Below are 15604 nucleotides of genomic sequence, written 5' to 3' on the forward strand. Positions count from 1 at the left end.
AGTTTTATAACCAGGAAAACATATTTATATTAGTATTGTGTAGAGATTTGCGCTTTCTTTTGGAATTTGAACAGCAGCTCTTAATTTCTAAAAAGAAGCTTATCGCGGAGGGATTGTTCTGTGTCGTCCCATAGTTCATGAAACCTGCAAGAACATCACAGCACAATGTAAAGGCCTCAAGCAACAACAACAACAACAACAACAATAATAATAATAATAACACAATGTTATATATTATATAAGACAAATGTTCCACTTTAATAATACTATATTCATTATTTTATTAAATACTATATTCATTATTGAAGCATTTGTAAGTCTGGAAAAAAAATAACAGAATTTTTAATTTGTAAAAGTAAAGAAAATCAGTAGCCAGAAATTTACTGTAAATTTACTAAATGTAATATAATTTAGGCTATTGATTTGCATTACTTTTACAGTTCTTATAATAAAAATGTCTGTGTTTTCATTTTAGTTTATTACTGTAGGCGTAGAGAGGGGGGATGCCATTTAAGAAAGTAGTGAATAAGAGTTTGTCACTAATTAGTTTAATTGTCACTAAATAGTTAATTGTGTGCTTCTTTAATGACAGTGCAGGACATTGTGAATGAAGGGATTTAATAAACTGTAGTTACCTAAACACCCAGTGATCATTGGGCCAGGAATGTAGGGAACACTGCTACAGAATTTTGTGGAATGGATTTCAGGCTGAGTTTATGGACACACAGCACTGTCTACCTGCATTCAGCAGTTTTGTTTTCATGTTCGATAGCATTTTATGAACTTATAAATAATATTAGAAATTATAATAATATAAATATATTTTTAAAAAGTTTCTCATTCTGAGATTTCATTCATCCGATGTTCCAGGAAATACACCACTGTGTTAGACTTTCAGTATAGTGTTTGGTGTTTATCAGGTAATGTGTTGTACCAGTCAGAGATGCCACTGAATTAGTTAAGTGCATTAGAGTGTTATTAAGAAAGAACTGAATGTTTAGGGAAGAAGCATCTCAATGGAATTCTAGTCATTCAGTCATACAGAATGGACTTGCTTGCTTCCTGTTGTCCTGATGCACAATCCAACTATGCTTGAGCTTTAGATCACAAACTATTATGCAAACATTCTCCTTAAGGATTTTATGACGGTCAGCAGAAATTATGGTTACATTAATTATGACACATCATCCAGGCCCTGTAGATGCAAAACAGCCCCAGAACATCACAATATCACCACAGTGTTTGACTGTTGGTGTGATTTTCTCATGTTGAAATGTAGCTTTTACCTTTATCCAAAAAGTTCCACCTTTGGGTCATCAGTTCACAGAATATTATCCCAAAAGTCTTGGGGTCATTTAGATGTAATGGATATTCCTGGGAAGGCTCACCTCTATTCCAAGTTTTCTCCATTTGTGGATAATGGATAGTGTTGTTCGCTGGAGAACCTTGGCAATGGCTTTGAACCCTACCAGACTGGTGGATTTCAGTGTTTTTGTTTTGCATGTGTTTTTGAATCTTTTCAGAACGTGGCATCATGTGCTGCTTTTTAAGATGTTTTAGCTTCACATTGCCAGAGAGGTTCTATTTAAATGATGTTTACAGGTCTGGCAGTAATCATGCCAGGGTTTGAAGAGTGAAACTGAACCCGATAGTCAACTGAATTGGGTTAACTGGTTGGCAAAGGGAGCAGTTACTTTTTCACACAGGGCAAGGTAGGGCATTTTCGGCAGTTTTCCTTCAATAAATGTAATCATCATTTAAAATCAGCATTGTGTGTTTACTCGCATTATCTTTGTCTAATATTAAAAGTAGTCTGACCTGAAACATTAAAGTGTGACAAATATGCAAAAATAGAAGATATTGGGAAGGGGTAAATACTTTTGTATACGGCACTGTACATATGTCTAGCATTCTAAATGTCATTTATAACAGCAATAATGTGTTGGTGGTCACACACTTTGGGGACTTCTGTATTTGGAATCCTGTTGGAAATTTTTCTTTTCCTTTTGCTTAATAACTATCCTGTCTTTTGTTTTCCCCTTGAGCTGCTCTGCATATCTAAAAAAATGTAAACTCACACTGACAGTATTTCAAAATGTACACAATAACATTATCATGTGTCATGTGATGAAAACAAAAAATCCAAGTAGATTACTACATTGGAACAAATCTGTTCATAATGTTGTCATCTTTTGTTTGCATTAATCTGCGGGCCAAATTATTTGTTAGAGAAATGCATATGAAATGTGTGTATATATATATATATATATGTGTGGAGAGAAGTTTTGACTGAGATGGTTTAATCTATGAGCAGGAACGCTTAATTTGTCTAGGCAAATTTTAACACCTGTAGTTTGCCTAAACCAAAACTTTCATTTTGCTTATTTGAGAAACGTGGTATGCATTTATATATGCATTTCACAGTTACATGAATACTTATTTAATGTTTTCATTAATTATTTTGTTTACCTTATTATTTTTACTGATCACGGTGAATTAAGAATTATTTCTTTTTCGTTGCTGCCTAAAATGAATATAGCTGGGGAGTGGCCACATAGGTTGCTTCTAGCATAGAGCGTTCTGTGCAGAACTGTACTGCATTAGAATATAATAATATTTTTTTCATTTGAATATTCACTTCCTTTAATTTCACCTAATAGATATAAAGAATGTAACCCGCAGACCTCAGTTCTGAACTGATAACGGATGTCAGGAGCCAAAGCCGCGGGACATTAGGACCTGCCGGAGACTGTTCAGTGGAGTCCTGTTGCTTGGAAACGGTCAACAGCAGCGTTGAGGTGAGCGGCTTCTGTGCTCGGAGAAATTAGCTAAAGCTCCGTGAAGCGATAAACTGCTCTATAGTTCTCAGACGTGTAGGCCCATATTTCTGAATAATATCGATACTGTGTCTGGTAAGTTTAATACCGAGATATTCACTGTTTTCAGTATGTTTATTTAGTTTATTTAGTATGCAGTTCCTGCGTCAACGTTACTGGGATCTGTTTCACAACAAACTCAAGTTCATTGCGAGCAGAACTTTTTAATTGATTTGTCCCACTTTTCTTGTTTTATCTCTATTTAAAATGTCAGCCTAAGTGCCATTATAAGTGTAAAGTGGATGTTGGTTTGTGCTCTGGAAAAGAGAGTTTAAGTGAAGCAGTCATGCCGAAGAAAGGAGGAAAGAAGGGAGCAGGAGGGAGGCAGGCCGCGGTGACGGAGGAGGAGAGACTGGTGTACATGCAGCAGAAGGCTCAGGCTGAGGAAGAAATGGCCAGAAGAAAAGAAGACATGCTTACTCAGTTCCTTAAGGTGAGACTGTGCAGATGTGTCTGTATTTTTAAAAATGTGTATTTATTAAGCCATTTAAATGTAAACAAGCTCAGAGTAGGTTGATGTGAAATGGTTCATTGTACTTACTCAAATTTCTCTGCAATGGTGGTGATGGGAACCAGGGATTACGATAATAAAAATAATAGCCTTTTATTCACTATCTAAAATAACTAGTGAATACCCTTCTAAAATTTAGTATGTAATGTTAATAATGGTAAACATTTTTTGCTTTATGACACCCTGCACATACCTCTCCACCTTGCATGTATTAAAAAGTGCATTTTAGTCCAAAACTGCGTCACAAAACTACAGTAAAACAATGCCTCAGGCATCAGGCAGTGTATATGTCACTTTTGTATGGGGTAGCTGAAAAAAATCAGACTTCTGGTTCCTGTTACTACCCCTTCTGAATCAATACGTTTCTCTAGAATGGGTGCATTCCACATCAGACCAATCTGAATCACTTTATTTGCATCTTATTGATTCATTTATACAGACATTTAGAAAAGCTGAAGTAATTCTACTTTAAATGAAATCTCCTCACTCACAAAAAATACTGAAACTTAAATATGAATTCAACTTGTTTGTTAAAACTCTAGTTAACAGTTAACGGTAACAGTGTAAACTCATATTCCAGAATTCTGTCCATCATCTGTACCTGTTGTTTTGATGGTTATCAGACTTGGCATTATTTTATGTGTCTTTGCAGGATAAGCTGGAGAAAGAAGAGCGTAACAGCACAATAAATATGCACAAGTTGACACAACAGTGGCGTGCAGTCCTGCGGCAGACAAGAGCAGCAGAGCTCCGCAGCGACATTGCCATTCTCAGCCAGACCTTTGAGAGAGTACTTGACCGCAAGGACAGCGTCATTAAGGTGCAAAGGCCTGCTTCAATGATTGTTACAACATCCACATAAGTGTTTTAGTCAACATGTGTATGTACCATGTTTAGATGTTGTAGTTCAAAGGGCATGAGGGCTGTAGGCTGATACTTGTGGCTCTAATGACTGTGAGCATGTTTTCCTGAAAGATTAAAGTGATATTTCGGTGAAAAATCTAAATTACACAACCTTCTCCTCACACAAAACAAAGTTTGTTTGGGACTTCATAACCTCATGCTTATGTTTATGGTGAGCGTATGATGACTAAGGAATCCAGTTTGCATGATGTTAATTTGGTGGGTAAGAGCTTCAAATAGTTTGCTTGATTAGCCTTGTAGCTCTAATGCAAACTGAACAAGGAAGCTACTTTATGCCAAACGTCTTGCATAACCCACTTCATTTGGGGTGACGATAAATATGATTTTCTGTCAAATCCTGATTTGACCCGACTATGAGAACATGTACAGTCTTATGCATAAGTTTGATTTAAATATTTTGTTGATTTTTTAAGTGAAAAGATGTTATCGCATCCTCTACAGGGAACAAACTTAAGTATTACATTTTTTGCCATTTTAATTGCAAATTCATGTTTATTTGCTAAGTTTAATGTAAAATATACCATAACTACTTTGCAAAGATGTGTCTTAACTTTTGCACATCATATTTTTAGTTTTTTCCCCAATATGTTAAATTCAGAAAACAAACAGTAAATGTACAGAAGTGTGTTTTTCTATAGAGAATGTGAATCTATTTTCACTTCAGTAAAGCATGCAATTTTACCAGGGGTCCCCAAACATTTGCATATGACCATATGAAAGCATTGTTCCATCTCAGCTTCTCTGAACATATGTATGTTTCTGTTGCAGTCGTTGGTGTCAGATCTGAGTGAAGCAGAACAGCAGTCCGCCCTGGCTCTCCGGGCTTACCTTCAGTGTTTAGATCGTCTGCTGGAGCTACAGAAAGGTCGACTGGCTGCACTGAAGTTACATTGGAACAACAGCCTTGAGGAACTTAGCTCTGAGTACAACACTGAGAGGTATACACGCATTCACATTCACTCTTGCACTTTTGCTTGATTTTTATCTTTTTTGTTGTTTTGATAGTATGTTCAGTATGCCAGTCTGTACTTTGGCATGTGTGGAAACAGCCACCTGAGTCAGTGCTTTGATTGCCTTGCATTTTCAGGGAACAGATTCTGATGCAGCACCAACAGGATAGTGCCTATCTGGAGGATGTCACCTTTGCAATGGACCAGCACTATGCTGAAATAGACAGCGAGGCAAGGCAGGATTATCAGAGCACCCGTGATGAACTCAAAAACCGGGTAATTTTTCCGTGTCTTTCCATGTGTTATAGAAAGAAACATGAATTAGAACATTTGTAATTAAAAATCATCAATAATTAATCAAAAAACAATTGTTGAACAGTATCACATTAGAAACAGGGAAATGACAGCATAGTCTTTGGCAACCACAGTAGCCTTTGCCATCTTAAAAAATGAGCCACAGTAGTTTCAGTGTGAATTATTTTTTTGAGAGATCGACGGGGTTTTCTTTTGTGATTTGTGTAGAACATTGAGGAAAAGCATGCACTCCGTATCCAACTGGAAGGCACAGTGGAGGAGCTTTGGCAGCAGTTCCAGCAAGCACTGCAAAATTACAACAAAGCCACAGAGGACCGGCACATCACTTTTGAATCGCTCCGTGCTAAAGACCAGCGCAGTGCTAAGGAGATAGATCTGCAGATGAGACGCTTGCAGAAGATGCAGGTAAGAGAATGAATATCTCTGCAAAATTCATGTTCTGTAAACACGTTGCAGTCACTGTGTTTATTGCAGCATCTCATATCTTAATCCAATTAAACCCCAGACTTATTATTATGTAACTACTGGGTGTAACAATACTTTTGGCCTATGACAGTATGATAGTTTCACAATATTTTGAGCAAAATTCTCATAAAGAAAAATTGCGACTCTATCCCATTTTTTGCATAGCTTATTATTATGGTGCTCAAACAATTCAGCTATATTCAATGCTAAAATTAAAAGATCACTCTTTTTTCATGATGCACTGTCACATCTTCATGATGTGCATTGTAACATTTTTGCACTGCAGTATCACAATATCAACATGCATTGTTGCACCCCTGATATGAAATACACACACACACATTTTCCAAGCCGCTTCTCCCTCAGGGTTGATATGAAATAACCATAGTGAATTTTTTAGTAAGTACCTTGAAACTAATATGTAAGATACGCATTTATGAGAGGAAGGAGTGGAACACTGAATCTGCCATCGGGACTTTACAGAAAGTTAAAGTTTATTGTTAAATATATTCAGACTACAGAGCATTCAGAAATAAAGTGAATTTCTAACAGGTTTGAGTGACCACTGTCTGCATGTATATATATATATATATATATATATATATATATATATATATATATATATATGCTTGTGTGTGTGCAGGACTCCATCAACGCTCTCCGTTCTCGGCTGAGCTCCAGTCAGAAGGAAAGCGAGATGTCTGCACGAGGGCTTCGTGCAGCTCGTGAGGAGGTCACCCAGAAGGTCCAACAGCTCAAAGCTAAGCTCAGTCTGGCCCGGGCAGCTGAGAGAAAACAGCTAGCTAATCTCACAATGCACAGCAATAACACCACCAAGAAACTCCAGGACATTATTGCAAAGGTACACCCATTTATTACACACTCGCACACTCATGACACTCACTGGCACAGCTGGCCAATAAGTACAGCAATCCCATTTCAAAGACTCTCTTGTAAGTTTCAAAGGAAGTTAACCCTTTAAATGGATAGTGCCCACCGATAGGCCCAAAGTTTTGCACATTTCTGTAAGTCTGTAGTTACTAAATAATAAGCCTTAGTATGAATAATCCTGGCATTTTAAGCGCTTAAAACACATTGCCAATTTGGCTGACCAACTATACTCTCATCCTCCTTGGTTGCTCTACTTCAGGGGGAGAAGTTGCTATGTCTGGCTGAAATGTGTCGCAAGCTTGAGACAGAGAAGGAGAAAGTTCTTCCATTCTATACATCATCGTTAAATGCTGAGGAGCTGGATCAAGAGAGAGAACGTGTCATGGAGCCACCGTCTGAAGAACTAGCACAGGTGAAATACATATTTCCACAATATAATCTTAACTGTTGGACCATTGTAGCTCACAAAGCATACAGCACCATTTATATCCTACTGACTCCCAAAGCACGACTGACCAATTTTATTTTACAGACTAGAATTTATAAAAGAGCAGTTACTACATGAGGCTGCTTGAATGGACCAATTAGTTCAGTTCCTCTTTTAAGATCTTTCACATCTCTTTTACTTATAGGCAATGCTAGACTATACTGTTCTGGAAAAGTTCTGGCAACGTTACAACAAGGTTCTATTGGAACGTTTGTGCCTGGAGCGTGAGAAGATGGTTCTAGGTCGGGAGAACCAGCAGTTAAGGGTTCTTCTCAAGCAGTATCTGGACGGAATCTCTGTCAGTGATGAAGTCCTATGCCAGCGGAATCCACTGCTCATGGTGTCCCGCCAATCACTACAAGCCACTCCCACTTCTGAGGCACAAACTCAAAAGCGGCACAAAGTTATAGAGGCAGCTCATGTGGTGCAACACACGATGTAGAGAATATACACCAAAAAATAAATATAAAATCAATATTGTTCCAAAGACAATGCTGGCTGATGTGTATCATACAGAACATTTAAACAGACAATTTTGAACAAATGAGTTAGTAAAACTTTACACACAGAACACACAGAACACAAAGAACACACGTATGAGCACCACACACAGTTAAAAATGTTTAGGTATTATACTGCACACTTCTGATGTTATACACTCTCTCATTACATTCCCTAAATACTGAATTAATCAGCATCTTTGTCCTTGTTCAAAACACTTATTCAGCTATAAGATGTAAACATATACCCTTATTGTACTGTAATCACACTCAGTGATATCAAACAAATGAGGTAAATAACAAATAAACACAAAGGCAATTCTTCCACAAGGACCTCCAGACACCTTTTTATCACATTTTTCTCATTTTTTTATTTAAATAGTTTATTTTTCCTTTGGCGTTCTTCTCATTTTTTTTTGCTCTTCTTGTCCTTGTTCTTCTTCTTGCCTTGGGGCTGTGCAGTGGACTTCTTGTAGAGGTAGAGACCAACCAGTCCCAGTAAAGTGGGCACTAGTGCTAGGCACACAAGAGGAAATACGTCATTGACCAGCTTCTGCCAGGGAGTCTGCTGCACAAGGGAGACCACCTCCACCTCAAACTCCAGAGCAGCATCACCTACAGAAAGAAAGATGTAGAATTTATCACACTAATGCTGGTAATTGTCAAGTTTTATTCGCAATCAGAACTTTTTTTGTCCAAGCATGTCACAGATAAAAGAAATATAGTGGTGTAATTCTACACTCTTTACCATTTGAATGTTCAGTTGGCAGCCCTTATCTTTATTATGGCTATTTTAATACAGTCAGAGATCCAGTGAGTTACAATACTGCAGTTTTATTGTTTCCATCTTTAAGTCACCTGATACAACTCATTGGTTTGATGGGATAAAACTCAACTGTGGCTAAAGAAATTAGTTAACGCTGCTTACTTTTAGAAACTTGTAGAAACAGTTGGGGGCAGTCATGGGCTGATGGTTAGGGAACCGGCCCTGTGACCAGTTCGATCCCCTGGGCTGAAAGTATGTGACTGAAGTGCCCTTCAGCAAGGCACCTAACCAGAGCTGGTTTATGAAGAGCCTGGCCACTTCCTATTCCCCCCCGTTATATCAAAAACAGGACTGCCCAACAGCAGAGGGTGCCCACGAATGAGTTCTCCGAGAATGGGAGCGAATGGGGCTCAGTGGCTAAAAACAAAAAAGTTAAAACAGTTCCTAATCACTTGCCCAGAAAGTTTCTTTAATTTTAGAAAGTAGAAGGATGTATTTCACTAAAAAAGCAAAGAAAACTCACCTATATATATTTCTCTTTTTCTAAAGCAAATGGTTTTGGGCAGCAGAAGGTGGGCATTACTGCTAGAGCGTGAGGATTGGTTGGTAAGTGGAGCAGCTCATTGGCTGTTCACACTCACTGACGTCATGGACATACATAAGGTGCCATTTTAAATTCCTATAACTCGAGTTTAAAAGGTCTTAAAAATATAATAGCGATGTTAAAATGCTTTATGATATCCAGGGTTCAGGAAATAATCGCATTCTTTTACATTAAAAATGTTTAAGCATTTATAAACTATGATTTCGCTCAAATGCTCCATATCAACCCATTTATTTTGGACTCACTCGGGAGCACCGTCTAGCGTCTGAGAAAACAAGAAGACATTGCAGAGTAGTAATTATCCTCTCTACAAGTTCTCTGACCTAAGCCCCAACTGCTCTCTGGATGCTGCGGATAGGGCTGTCCACCGCTCCGGGCAAGTGTGCTCACTGCCCCCTAGCGCATGTGCTCACTAGTGTGCATGTGTTTCACTGCACGGATGGTTTAAATGCGGAGGTGAAATTTCCCCATTGTAGGACTAATAAGGGTCACTTAATCTTAACATGAAAACAACCACAGTCACTATGGCTATTGTTTCAGCTCTGCACATTACTCCCTATGAATGGCCCTTAACAAAGGGTTACTGGATAAACAATGATGTGTCCTGGAACTGTAGTTGTGTCTCCAAGTCAAGAATACAGATGAGTTAGACTTTGCACCACTGAAAGCTGTGCTGTTTTGTAGGTTCATTCAAATGCAGCAGACAAATGCACCCATTATTTCTAAAAAAAATTGGAGGACTAAACTGGTATATCCTTTAAGTCTTCAGTCACTCAAACATTCATGAGCAGAGCAAAACCATTCCAAAATTGATATAAACAGCTGCGAGCGGAAAAACAGAGTTGCAGCATTTTAATATAAATTTTATATGTAAGAATTAAACATGGCGCATTGCTTACAAAGTCTGTCTTTAATGTACATCAACGAGCACTGAAGAAAAGGCTTTGTATGCCAGTGCTTGAAAGGTCTTCTATTGGGGCTACAGCCTTCACTTTGAGAAATGTCTAATGTCAGTAAACATATCGGCCGCTGATGGACCATCAAGCAGGTGTTCCAATCCCTGCTGCCAAAAATCTATAGCTGCTATCTGTTTTGTAGATAATAATGACTTTAATTGGACACAAATGTGACAATTTGGGCAACTATGCAGGTGCTGTGCTGCAAGTGCACCTAAGTCTGTGGTAATTCCAACTGAACAGGTAAAAAAAAAAACGGCCTGTTTACAACTTTGTAGCATGCACTAATAAAGCCAACAACTTAATTTCCAAGGTCTGTCTTTAATGCCACTCATTTTTATTTATTAGGTGGTCATATTTCTATTAGGCTTGAGTAGCAGGGTAAGAACATTGCTATGGTACCTGGAATAGTTGGAGGGTATCCTCTCTTTCCATATGCTAGATGTGCTGGAATGGTGGCCTTGATTTTTTGTCTAAGGAGACAGAAAGGACAGACTTAAATATAATACAAGGGGTGAATTAAACATTACATCATTAGATCACATGGGGCCCAATTTGCCCAAGCTTTTGCATAATGTTTGCATAAAGTCACAGTCATAAGAAAACTTTAAACCGTAACTCACTTTTCTTACAAAAGCAACACTATGCGATATCTGATATTATCAGTACTTTGGGTTTTTTATTTAACTTTATTTTTTATTTAGTTTTCTTAAACAATACAAAAACACAAACGATACAACATAAATGTGAACATAGACATAAACAGAGGTTAAGTAGGGCAGCAGCAAAGGAAAAGAATACCATACATCTCTAAGTACACCATTATTTATATACTCATAGGAGGAAAAGGATGGGAACAAACAGATTGTTCATTGTTCTTCACTTGTAGATAATTTGGCTATGTAATTAGCCCACTTCCGCCAGTACCTAGATCCTTTTTCTTTCTGTAGTCTCAGAGAGAATGTCATAATTTCCATCCGGTGTAGATAATTGACAGTCTCTATGAAGAGGTCCATAGTGGGAGGGGTTCTTTTCAGCCAGCACTTTGTAATCGCTTTTTTCCCAGCTGCTAAATGTACCTTTAGCAGGTAAGCATCACACTTATTTACAGATTTTGGAATAATACCAAGGTACGACATGACAAAGGAGGTGTCAAGTACCAAATCTAATGTTTCTGAAATTATCTCTCTTACCCCCTTCCAGTAAGGTTGGACACAAGGGCACAACCAAAAAATGTGGGCATGGTCTGCTGGCCCCACACCACATTCACAAATGGAACCCTTTTGTTTGGTCTTTTGTTTGGGCGTTATAAAAAAACAAATTTGATTCTTCCAGCAGAAGTCCCTCCAGACGAGGGAATTAGTAGAACTGGATTGGGTCTTCCAGGCATTTATCCATGTCTCCTCTGATAGAGATATGCCTAGTTCTTTCTCCCATCCTTGTTTTATATAATCAGTTGAATTGTTATTCAGAGATCTTATGGCTGAATACAGTCGTCCTATAAGGCCTTTACTACTTCCTGAGTCATATGCAGATATAAATATTTGAATAAACAGTGAAGGTTCTTCTATGTTTGAACTTTTAACCACTTTTTCGAAGTAGTGGTGCAGCTGCAAATACCTATAGAAATCCTGTTTACCCAATCCAGACCCCTGACACAGAGACCGGAAGCTGTTCAATTCCCAATTGTTTAAAATCTTGCACAAGGCAGTAACACCACATCGAGCCCAGTGCCTGTATCTATGATCCAGAGATCCTGGGACAAATTCTGGATCATAGGCTGGCCAGCTAAGTACTTTGGGTTTTTTGGAAGTTCTTGCTTCAGAAACTGTGTTCTTCTACCAGAAGCTTAAATACATCAGGGTTAATACGACTTTGTGGGTGCATGCCAAAAGCTTTGGGGCTTCTGCAATAAATTACTTATTTTTCCTTAAAACTGAGAGTATTAAAATCAGACAGTTTGACACTTACCCTTCACAGACACCAAGCAAGGCTTGCTCAAGGCCTGTCAGATAAATAAGACATGTTAATGCTGTTTGAGAAGCTGACATGAAATAGTCATTGTACATATTTGAGCACTGAACATTATACTGTGGGGAACACCACTACTACTACTACTAGTATTGGGCATTAAAACTGAGCCTCAATACCACTGTAAGTCTTAGTTAAATGTAAGGATATGACTAAAAGCAGGATGTTTGGTGAAAAGAATGGAAGCGTTCCATATTTTTGCTTACCTACCCAATGGAACAGGACATACCTGAGATGACTGTCCTCTTCCCCAGCTCTACAACCAGAGGCTCACGGGACAGAGAGGAGTCTATCACCTTCCCATCCAGTAGTCGCCCCTACACACCACAGTAACCATTACAGTAACCGTTACAGTTTCACAGAGTCACTTTTAGATGGATATAAGCCATGCAAAGAGCCATTTAACCATGAAACAATTCAGTACACTCTTAAAAAAAGATGGTTGTTCAGACTTGTGAATGTGAAGACTTGAAGAATGTGCTGTAGATGTTATAATGTTATGTTAGGTTTGATATAGAACCTTTTTTGAAGATTCTATATAGACTGGAACCCTTAAAGAACCAGCTTTTTAAAGAGTGTACTATTACTACACAAGTAGATATATTATAGATCTACTTCATATATTATACAGTTGTATGATACATCATAATAAGATGTAAGGTTCTACATAGAAATGGTTCTACATAGTACCCAAAAGGGTTGCTCTACTGTTACAAGCTTAAGATCATAACAATAGAGGTACCTTTTAGGAGCTATATATAACCCTTTTAAAAAAAGGTTCCATATAGAACCATCTCCAGCATATTCTTAAGAGCCCTTTCATCATGCAAATTGTTGTGTACATGGTTCTTTGTAGAATCATTCCCTTTGACTAAAGAAGCCTTGAAGAACCATCTTTTTAAAGAGTGTATTGTTACTATACAATTAGATATATTGTCACTCTACTTGATATATTATATAGATATACATTATAATATTATATAGTCTAGATGATTAGTCTAAATCATCTAGACTGACTATTACAGAGTCTAGACTGACTATTTGTTACACAGCACTACAGAAATGTTACCGTTTCCTACAGTGTCCCTATAGATCCTTTTCCTGAGGGAAAAATCAAGTCAAATAATCAATAGCACTGGTTTTAAGTCATGTTTGGCTTCCTCTCTGAGTTTCTGGAGGTGCCTGGACTCCGGCCCGCCCAGAGCAGAATGCTGACGTGTTGCTCCTCCTCCTCTTCTAGCGCGGTCAAGAAGAAAGCCTGTCAATCCGTCACCGTTTTTTTCTTTCTTTCTTTAAAAACACGTAGCTTTTTGGCCAAGTCACGTTGCCATACTGCTGACACATCACCATTTGTCTGCTGTTCAGTGAATCTGTCTCTGAACTCTAAAATCACACGTCACCCTTCAGTCCTAAGCGTGGCTAAGGCTAGCCCTCCTACTCTCTCTCTCATTCATAACGTACGGCGCACAACCTTCGCCGCTAATAATGCATAATCAGTGGACACAATGGGGTTTGGCTGGAAGGGACATCGTCAACATCTGGATTTCACAAGATTAGCGTTACACGTCCGTCTGAACGGGCTAACGTGGTCGCTCACACACGACTGAACGAAACTGAAGGAGGCTACTTTTTCGCCAGCGTCTTATCCGCATTTTCCTTTCCATCTTTAAGTGGTGCGGGCGCTTGAACGTAACAGCTGCACCACGGAAGGTGGAACTGAAAATTCGAATAAGACTTCAACTTCAGCCCTGCCAGGGCGGTGCCTGGTTTTACAACAGAAATGTTTTCTATAAAAAAGAAGCTGAGAACGTGCTATCCTTACCGTGTAATGGATACGAAGCGTGTCTCCCATCTCTGACGTTACTGTACACGTTTCTGGCTTTGCCTAAACAAGGGTGAACACAAATGGTCCATTTGAATACATGAACGTGTTTCATTGTAAATCACTGTCAAATTAGTTAAGTGGTTAAATGTGCAGATTTGTGAGCACTGCACTCTCTGTGACTGTGCGGGCGTGTATGTCGGTGCAGGAAGCTACAGAAGTGAAATAAGGAGAAAGAATGGCACTCGGAGCTGGAGCTACGTGTCCTCTTGGAGAAGCTGTGCAGAGCAGAAGTCAGTGAAGGGGAAAAACTTCAGAACTCACCAGGGTTTCCACCACCAACTCCTCCACAGTTTTCTCCGCCTCGCTTTCCTCAGCTGCAGAGAATGTCAGCGCAGCTAGCAAGACTATAAGAATCCCACTCCGAAACTTCATTTTTGTATCTATTAATTTAAAAAAAAAGAAAAATCCACAAAAGCAAACTACTGAAGCTGCCTAACTTCCGTAAAGAGGACGGAGAGTGAATGAAAGGCGACAGCTAGACCGCACAGAGTGCACAGGTCACCCTCTCAGCTTAAATACTAAACGGCTCGACGCCAGTTAAGGCTGATGTGTTACTCTAGCAGGGTGATAACGGGCCGGTCGAGCTGAGATTTCTGTCCCGACACCTGGATCCTCGGAGTCTCCGCCTCAGACGTTCCGCCAGCATCCCACAAGTCTCCGCAGGCCGCCGTGTGACAGACAAGTGAACTTCCGACTCCTGACACTAGATGGCGGTGGCAAAGCAGCGTCTCATTATTTCACCTCAGCGCTTATTTTCTCCCCGGCTCCAATTTTTGCTCATGAGGTCTGATTACGACGTCTGTGTTGGTTTGTGTTTCACAAACAGGGCATATTAAAATGCCACCATTCCTTAAAGAGGCTGTTTTGTTTACTGTGCCTTTAAGACTGATATATGTTGTTAGGGGTGCGCAATATGGCAAAGAAATACTGTGGCACGACGCTGAATCACCCAAACTCTGCTGTTTTCTTTTCAGGAAAACACTCTTTACTAAAACAGCAGACAAAGATGGAAACTGCACTTTAAAAAAGATGGTGGTTCAAGAGTTCTTTAGTAAAGTGAGTGGTTCTATACATAACCCAACACTTAGAGAACCTTTGACATAGACTTCTTTGCACTGTAAAGGTTCTTCAGATTAACTGAGAACGTGTTATACTGATTGAACGTGTCTTCTACATGCCCTTCCCTGCCCTGGTCCAAACCTGAAGTCTAGTGGCGGTGTTCTGCCGAATTCGGCACCCCTGTCGCGAGATGCACCCCCTCACGGGAGCGCGCGCGCAAAGGCTTTGGCTCGAAAGCGGAGGTGATCCGCTTTTACTTTACATATATCGATTTGAACAACTTGCAAAACATCACTTTCATTTTGATCAACAACACAATAAATCGCTGTTTTACAGAACAGAAACACCCCAAATGTTCTTCTAAGGTACAGTGAGTCGTAAATA

General features: G+C 39.1%; 2 protein-coding genes across 3 annotated transcripts; one reads left to right on the forward strand and one right to left on the reverse strand.

Annotated features, from left to right (window-relative positions):
• Positions 1 to 2680: 2680 nt before the first annotated feature.
• ccdc65 (coiled-coil domain containing 65) lies at positions 2681 to 8246 on the forward strand. 2 transcript variants are annotated; one of them, XM_017697865.2, is made up of 9 exons: positions 2681 to 2798; positions 3143 to 3309; positions 4040 to 4207; positions 5080 to 5249; positions 5399 to 5537; positions 5784 to 5981; positions 6685 to 6903; positions 7192 to 7344; positions 7565 to 8246. In XM_017697865.2, exons 2-9 carry the CDS (start codon positions 3163 to 3165, stop codon positions 7859 to 7861), a joined length of 1491 nt encoding a protein of 496 aa, XP_017553354.1. In that variant the 5' UTR covers positions 2681 to 2798; positions 3143 to 3162; the 3' UTR covers positions 7862 to 8246. The 2 variants fall into 2 exon arrangements, with proteins under 2 accessions (XP_017553354.1, XP_017553353.1); XM_017697864.2 differs by having other exon boundaries at positions 2798 to 2912.
• Positions 7967 to 14847, reverse strand: fkbp11 (FKBP prolyl isomerase 11). Its single transcript, XM_017697866.2, has 6 exons — positions 14423 to 14847; positions 14099 to 14161; positions 12506 to 12593; positions 12217 to 12250; positions 10648 to 10718; positions 7967 to 8534 (listed from the first exon to the last, which is right to left on the reverse strand). Exons 1-6 carry the CDS (start codon positions 14531 to 14533, stop codon positions 8326 to 8328), a joined length of 576 nt encoding a protein of 191 aa, XP_017553355.1. The 5' UTR covers positions 14534 to 14847; the 3' UTR covers positions 7967 to 8325.
• Positions 14848 to 15604: the final 757 nt, after the last annotated feature.

This window comes from Pygocentrus nattereri, chromosome 26, assembly GCF_015220715.1.
Source record: "Pygocentrus nattereri isolate fPygNat1 chromosome 26, fPygNat1.pri, whole genome shotgun sequence".
NCBI lineage: Eukaryota > Metazoa > Chordata > Actinopteri > Characiformes > Serrasalmidae > Pygocentrus > Pygocentrus nattereri.

Bases quoted from the DNA above. Each gene is read 5' to 3' on its own strand.
- ccdc65 (XM_017697865.2), top strand. From the start codon at position 3,163: ATGCCGAAGAAAGGAGGAAAGAAGGGAGCAGGAGGGAGGCAGGCCGCG. The intron at 3,310-4,039 runs GTGAGACTGTGC...GTGTCTTTGCAG, and splicing joins TGCTTACTCAGTTCCTTAAG to GATAAGCTGGAGAAAGAAGA. The intron at 4,208-5,079 runs GTGCAAAGGCCT...TTTCTGTTGCAG, and splicing joins GCAAGGACAGCGTCATTAAG to TCGTTGGTGTCAGATCTGAG.
- fkbp11 (XM_017697866.2), bottom strand. From the start codon at position 14,533: ATGAAGTTTCGGAGTGGGATTCTTATAGTCTTGCTAGCTGCGCTGACA. The intron at 12,594-14,098 runs GTAAGGATAGCA...TGTGGTGTGTAG, and splicing joins CGCTTCGTATCCATTACACG to GGGCGACTACTGGATGGGAA. The intron at 10,719-12,216 runs GTAAGTGTCAAA...CTGTCTCCTTAG, and splicing joins TTGCTTGGTGTCTGTGAAGG to ACAAAAAATCAAGGCCACCA.